Raw genomic sequence first — 7,500 nt, 5'->3', positions numbered from 1 at the left:
GACACGGACAAGGACGGCTTCGGGGACGAGTGCGATGACGACGACGACAACGACGGCGTGCCCGACTTCCTGCCGCCGGGGCCGGATAACTGCCGCCTGGTGCCCAACCCCGACCAGATAGACGACAACAGTGAGTCTCCCGCCTTTGACACGGATCCCGTCCGATCGCTACCGGCGCTGTGCTTGGATCGATGAGGAATGATGGGGGGAAAAGAACGAAGATGAAGTGAATTAACACATAAAGAGTGAATACATGTCCATTTTGTATGTACAACCCTACATTGCAGTCTCGCAGGCCCACGTTACACAATTCCCCTAACCATTGGACTTCTAAAAGGCAAGGAAAAACTACGCAAAGATACAGAACATGGATGAATCAGACTTCGAAATAAATGACCTTAGCAATACAGAAACAGAGGGAGATCCTATCGCTACTTCCAAACATCCCAGTACAACACACAACATGGACCCTGTCAGGAACCTAGAGACTAGATTTGTCCCCGTGCCCTCTGCTGGTTCACTCAGTCCCCACCCCTCCTCCCCTCTCTAGATGATGGAGTGGGCGACATATGCGAGTCTGACTTTGACCAGGACAAGGTGATTGACAGGATCGACATCTGCCCCGAGAACGCAGAGGTGACTCTGACAGACTTCCGGGCCTATCAGACGGTGGTGCTAGACCCCGAGGGCGACGCCCAAATCGATCCTAACTGGGTGGTCCTGAATCAGGTGGGCTTATATGATGCATGCTTTAACATTATAATCATGCTAAGCCATTGCTATGGTTCAAGGTACATACTGAATCATCGAATGTTTAAATCCGTTCTGGCAATTCAATCAATAATTCCTCTTTCTTTATTGTTACACTCATACAGGGAATGGAGATTGTTCAGACCATGAATAGTGACCCCGGACTCGCTGTTGGTAAGCCCTAATCTTTAAAGACTAAACAACGTAACGGAAGCAAGACCAATAGTCAGTGGTGGATTAGGACTGTCATTGGCCCCTAGGCTTCTACGTCCCCATACTGATCACCCAGAATAAAAAAATGTAGTGCCATATATTGAAGCATTGAGACAGCTTTGACTAAAATAGCACTTCTACTGAGAATCAGCTGCTTACTTTTTGAATGATTCTGGTCATGGGCAGTGGGGCAATAGTGGGGCAGACATTATTTTTTTAAGAGAAATTGAAAATAGTCTGGCAAATCCAGGGCCCCTTCGACATTGGGCCCCTAGGCTGCCCAGCCTAGGGGCCCAACCTAGGCTTCACGGTAACATACCGTACAGTGACGGCGACTGTTTTCTGCGGCGTCTAGGCTACACCGCGTTCAGCGGCGTGGACTTTGAGGGCACGTTCCACGTGAACACGGTGACGGACGACGACTACGCCGGCTTCATCTTCGGCTACCAGGACTCCTCGTCGTTCTACGTGGTGATGTGGAAGCAGACGGAGCAGACGTACTGGCAGGCCACGCCCTTCAGGGCTGTGGCCGAGCCCGGCATCCAGCTGAAGGTGTTGTGATGCAGACAATCAATAACACTATCGATGATCACATGCAGGGATGGTCATGGGATTCGTGTTTTTTTAATCGATGATGATTCGTGAAATAACCTCGTCCCGTTTATGATTGATAAAGACCCTCTAACTATCTTATGATTGAATGAATCATTGCTAAAATACCTGCTTCCTCATATATATGATAATATTATATCATAAGATCTTGAATATATATTCATACACTATCATATGTCTTCTATCTCTCTCTGACTCTCTCTCTCTCTCTCTCTCTCTCTCTCTCTCTCTCTCTCTCTCTCTCTCTCTCTCTCTCTCTCTCTCACCCCCAGGCGGTGAAGTCCACGTCAGGGCCAGGCGAGCACCTGAGGAACTCCCTGTGGCACACGGGGGACACCAACGACCAGGTGCGTCTGCTGTGGAAGGACCCCAGGAACGTGGGCTGGAAGGACAAGGTGTCCTACCGCTGGTACCTGCAGCACCGCCCCCAGGTGGGGTACATCCGGTGAGAGACCACACCCCCTCCCCGAGGCACCGACACAACCGGAAGAAATGATTGTGTCCCCTACAAGAGGTGTCCTCACACTGGTTAAGGAAGCCCATTTAAACTAGCTCTGACATCGTGATCATTCCAGCAATTATTGGTTGAATGGTTGACTGTTTGAATGGTTGATTGGTTGTCTGTTTCAGTGTGTGAGTGGTTGATTGGTCGACTGGTGGATAGGTTAGATGGTTGAGTTGTTTATTGATTGCATCCTTCATTAAATTATTTTATAACTGATTGGTTGAATGAATGATTGGTGGATGGTGCGCTTGCTGGATTAATCAGTTGATCCATTGACCAGTTGATCGTTTCATCCTTGATTTATCTATTTAATATCGTATTGGTGGAATGATTGATTGGCTGGGTGATTGGTGGCTTACTGGATTGATTCGTTGATCCAATGATCAGTTGATCGGATGATGGATCAGAACGTGATCCGAATCGGGATCAGGAATTTGACGGTAGTTATTGTGCTCTCAAAGTGACCTGAGACATAACGACTTTACGTACATGCTAAACCCGTTCACTATCTGCTCCCAGAGCCCGATTCTACGAGGGAACTGAGTTAGTGGCCGACTCCGGCGTCACCATCGACACCACCATGAGAGGAGGGCGGCTCGGAGTATTCTGCTTCTCCCAGGAAAACATCATCTGGTCCAACCTCAAGTACCGCTGCAATGGTGAGGAGTGGTCTCCCGGCTGGTCGCCCCACCAGAGAGGTCCCGTCCAGCCGGACATTAATATGCTATATCTATGCAGGGTCTTTACTGTCCTCGATTGCAATTTCATGTAAATGACCAGGGGATCAAGGCTAGTAATATTCAAAGCTCCCCAAGCCCCAAGCAATGAATCCATTTTTTATGAGCTCCATTTAATGACCTCGCTTCTCCACTCTGCAGACACAATCCCAGAGGACTTCCAAGAGTTCGGCACTCAACACGGAGAATCACTGTAGTATGGAGACAAGGAAACAAGGCCCCCACCTAATTCACTGTTTACCTGTGTCAGCCCACAGTGTTTCATTATGTGTGTGTGTGTGTGTGTGTGTGTGTGTGTGTGTGTGTGTGTGTGTGTGTGTGTGTGTGTGTGTGTGTGTGTGTGTGTGTGTGTGTGTGTGTGTGTGTGTGTGTGTTTGTGTATGTGTGTGTGTATGAATGTGTGTGTGTTTGTGGGTGTGTGTGTACATGTGTGTGTGTGTGTGCGTTTGTTTGTGGGTTTTATTTTTTAATTGTCTCTTTTTATGTTCGATCATCTCCTTATCAGTTTACTGAGCAATGGACATTATGTATCTTAATATCTGTTGTCATTTACATTTCAAACAAAAACTGATAAAAACCAATCCTACATGTCCTACATTTTTGACATTTTTAAAAATGTCGGCACGACGTTGCCTTAATGGTGTTTGTCCTCAAACTGAAATTAAGTATTGGGATAAGTCTCTATAAAACAACCTTTTATACGGGACATTATGATAGTCCTGTGTAATGGACCGATACATACACCACTATATGTGCTACTTCTTGATCTCTTTCACTACTTTTCTACTTTAATAGAAATACTTTTGTCCTAAATAATGCCATTATGAGAAGAGAATTGTTGGCTAAAATTACAATCAGAATGTACAACGTGACATCACTTGACATATCAGTATGGGAACACTTGGCAGGCCATATTACGTTTTTAGCCATTGTGTGTGTGTTTTTTTACCCTTGCTTACGTTTGTTGATCTTTGCCCTTGTTGATGGCAAGGGCACTATGTTTATAAGGAATCATTTTTTGCCGCTCACCTAGGTGAGTCTTTACCTACTTGTCTTCATGGGTCTAATTCTAGATCGAGAACTTGATGGTCAGGTCGATTTTTTGTGATAATGTTATGCTAATTGATTTTTAAATAAAACTCCTGAGAGAAATGTTTGGCCATCATCTCTTGTCAAACATTTTTTGTGTACGATTATGCAAAACGTATATATTATATAAAATAATATACTATATTATATAAAAAATGCCTACTCAAAATATTGATGTTACTTAGAAGCAGCATAATAAATTAGACATTTGCACCAAAAAAAAGTTTTCATTTGAAAAGAAAGATAATCCTCATTATTTTTCATATTTCAGAGAATTCTGCTGTGGGGGGAAGATTAAGCAGAGTCAAAGCCATATCATGAAAAATAGGGACATGTAGCACCAATTAAACTAGAGAATTGAACAGACATCCAGATGCTGAAAACACAAGAAATTTCTTTACCATATTTGGCACATTGAGGGCATGAATTAAATGGCCGCCTGGAAGCAGCCTAGTCTGTTGCCAAAACCCATTAAAGGGGAAATCTCGAAGGCTTTCATGTTTATGCATGCCTGTTAAGTCACTATATATTGCTGAATGAGTCACACATTCTTGATTGAGCACATGGCCCACTAACGGAGACCGGGAGGTGACATGGGTGTAATTTTTTTATGCGTTTTATAGCTGGCACGCGCGCTTTACTTAACGCGTGCGTGAGATTCGACTTACTAAAGCGCGAGAGTGATTTACTTAATGCGCGCATACGACCTACTAAAGCGCTTGTGCAACTTATTAAAGCAAAAGGGCGACTTACAAATCTTCCAATTTGACCTAATGTTCTTTAACGCTATGTACCACAAAAACGTGCACTAAATACATTGTCATAATAAACCAATATAGCGTTACCGTTTGTTTTATTTCATGGTGTCATCATCAGGGATGGCCTTGCAGAGCCGACCAATCACAGGTGTTTTCAAATGGTTGGGTCATCGTAGTTTAGGGCCCTTTCTGTTGCGTTCTTCCGCCCGGGGGGAGATTTCTTCAAATAAGGTTCGGTGGTTGGATCATAGCTCCCTCCTTCGCCTGATCCGCATCAAGACAGAGACCGGAGTAGATTAGGCGGCGATGGTTTATAAGAAATTGATTACAGAGTAGTTGGCGCAAAAACATCGTGTAACTCTGAAGGCCAACTTTTTAAAAAGGTGTTCTATTTAATTGTATTTATGTGTTTATTTAAACCGTGCTTAAAACATCATTATGATGTTACTATTTATTTATAAACATAATATATAATTGTTTGATTTATTTCCAAATCCTTTTAGATCCATGTCATTGAGGATGGGGGTAGGGGCATCTGGATGCTTGCAGACGTTATGGATCGAACCCAAGACCTTTAAAGGCAGATTTATACTTCCAGGCGTGCTTGTCTGCCCCAAACCAGCTGGTTGTAAAATGTGCATATAAATGGGAGGCTGTGAGGCATTATTTGTAGATTTTAATAGCATAGAAAACATCAATCTGTATTTGCTTCTGGCTGAGCTCAGCTGCTGGCAACCAGACAAGTAACCAAGAAGTAGCCTACAGCTGTTGCCAAGGAGACAGAGAGTATAAAAGCCCATGAGAGGCAGACTTAATCAAGGAGGATCATGGCCTTACAATCCATCACACGGAAAAGAATGGTAGTCAAGAAGAAATTGTGGACGTCCCACAGGTGTTTTACATTCGAGTACCGAAACCCACCACCGAGGTGGTGGGTTTCGGTACACACACACACACACACACACACACACACACACACACACACACACACACACACACACACACACACATGTACACACACACCCACCCTTTATACACAATGTCGCCCACTATGTAGGCCAATCAACAGCATCAACATCAGCAACACTGGAGAGAATCTCCAGTAACAGAAACCCTGTTAATCTGCCTTATTATAATGAATAAAACAGCTCTCGAGAATACCATGGAAATTAACCAATAGGCATCGAATTTGTCTTGTGTATCAACACCCGTTTCAGCTGTAGTCCAGTTTAAACATTGATTGTATTTTGCGGATTTAATTTAATCTTTGAAGATTTCTGTCCTTGTTTTTTTTTGTTGAATAAAAGTTGTATGCTTACTTTTAAATGAGGAATATATTGAACATACCGCTAGAGGTCGCTGATGGCTACTCACACAGAATTCTGTGTTAGGTTACCATAGCATTATGTCAACATTATGAGATCAAGGAGGCTGCGAGTTATCTGTGGCCGCAGCATACAACGCACAAAACAAACACGTTTTGTTTGACAATGATTGTAAATCAGGGATATAAGCCTCAATGTCGGGAATTCAATGGACCCACGCCTCATTCCACTGCTTTGGTGAGTTCCCAGGTGTCAGGTTGTCATACGATTCACTCTTGTTAAAACGTCGGTCAGTATTAAAAATAGTAGGCCTAGTCTAATCACTATTGGTAGTTTTGTATTCATTTAAATGATAATCACTTAATATCCTAGCCACCAACTAGGTCAGTAAACATCATACAACTAACTGCCTCTAACTTCAACGCAATTTATTTGTCCCATAGGCCTCCATTATGCTCGTAAAATCGAATAATTTATTGCTACTTTCCTCTGATTATAGCCTACTTGGAAAAATAATGTAGACCAAAAGCCTATCGCCTTTGGTTACATGCACAATCATTAATAATTGTAAATAAAGTAAACAAGTTAAAAAATATATAAATACAATTCAACCATAAATACAATTACATGGATACACATTTTTACATTAACACGCCTGCTACCACTGCTAATGAAAACCAGATCGAAAGCCTAAAAAAACTCTTGACCACCTCTGTCTTTTATTTCACACACAGAGGGCCCGGCCCACCCTGACGAGGCCCGCGGACCACCTGATCCTGGAGAGGAGGAAGAAGGAGGAGGCCAGGCACAAGGTGCTGGAGTTCACCAAGTACCAGGAGACATGGGACATGAGAACCACCTGGCAGAAGAACACCGATCGCCGCATCATCTCCGGGACCATCGAAAGACACGTCCAGGACGCCATGACCCAGTATCAGACCAGCATAGAAGAGAGGAGAGAACGGTGGGTCGATTTTAGCTTTTAGGGTAGCTTTTAGGGCCTTTTCCTTTGTATCCATGTCATTCTAAAGTGCTCATTATGGTACCTCGTCGACGCAGCGCACGGGGGTTTACGGACCCATTACGTCCTTGCAGACCCTCCTAGCGTCCTCCGCAAGGGCCTGACGTGCGCCTCCTAACAATTAGGCGACGCAGCATCAAGGGCTGTGATTGGTCCGCTCACTGAAACCCGACGCAGAACCAAAACAGGTTCACGACTGCGTCGAAGCGTCTGCGTGGTCATTGCGTTGTGTGTCGACGACATGGAACCATAATCAGCCCTTAAGAGCAATCGTCTGTGGGTTATTTTGTGTAGGTTGCGTAGTCTGTTTGAGGAGGAGGAGAAGGAGCAGCTGGAGGAGATGGAGAATAAGACGGAGACAGTGCCGGAGAGACAGGCGAGGATGAAGGAAAGGGCCAGGACTCTGAGGGAGAGGAGAGAGAGCGAGAGACAGCAGCTGGTCGCCGACAAGCTGGACCAACAGTTCAGGTAGGAGGTTGGCTTGTCCTTG

At 44.4% G+C, this 7,500-nt stretch overlaps 2 protein-coding genes across 2 annotated transcripts in view; both read left to right on the top strand.

Moving 5' to 3' along the window:
• The window catches only part of LOC132455760 (thrombospondin-4-B-like), a 17,315-nt gene extending 13,346 nt beyond the window's left edge, over positions 1-3,969 (top strand). Inside the window, 7 exon segments of the mRNA XM_060049720.1 lie at positions 1-130; positions 551-729; positions 876-924; positions 1,319-1,515; positions 1,848-2,020; positions 2,600-2,739; positions 2,959-3,969. The exon segment at positions 1-130 is cut by the window's left edge and continues 64 nt beyond it. Of these exon segments, the coding sequence (XP_059905703.1) occupies positions 1-130; positions 551-729; positions 876-924; positions 1,319-1,515; positions 1,848-2,020; positions 2,600-2,739; positions 2,959-3,014 (924 nt within the window). The 3' untranslated portion in view covers positions 3,015-3,969.
• Positions 3,970-6,060: 2,091 nt separating this feature from the next.
• Positions 6,061-7,500, top strand: part of cfap53 (cilia and flagella associated protein 53) — a 5,323-nt gene continuing 3,883 nt past the window's right edge. The window contains exons 1-3 of the mRNA XM_060049719.1: positions 6,061-6,226; positions 6,724-6,953; positions 7,305-7,478. Coding sequence (XP_059905702.1) covers positions 6,155-6,226; positions 6,724-6,953; positions 7,305-7,478 — 476 coding nt within the window. The 5' untranslated portion in view covers positions 6,061-6,154. The remainder of the gene's footprint in view (positions 6,227-6,723; positions 6,954-7,304; positions 7,479-7,500) is intronic.

The sequence above is a fragment of the Gadus macrocephalus genome, chromosome 4 (genome assembly GCF_031168955.1).
Source record: "Gadus macrocephalus chromosome 4, ASM3116895v1".
In the NCBI taxonomy this organism is placed as follows: Eukaryota; Metazoa; Chordata; class Actinopteri; order Gadiformes; family Gadidae; genus Gadus; species Gadus macrocephalus.
Note: the sequence above shows the minus strand (reverse complement) of the source record. Positions and strands in the feature narration are given on the sequence as shown.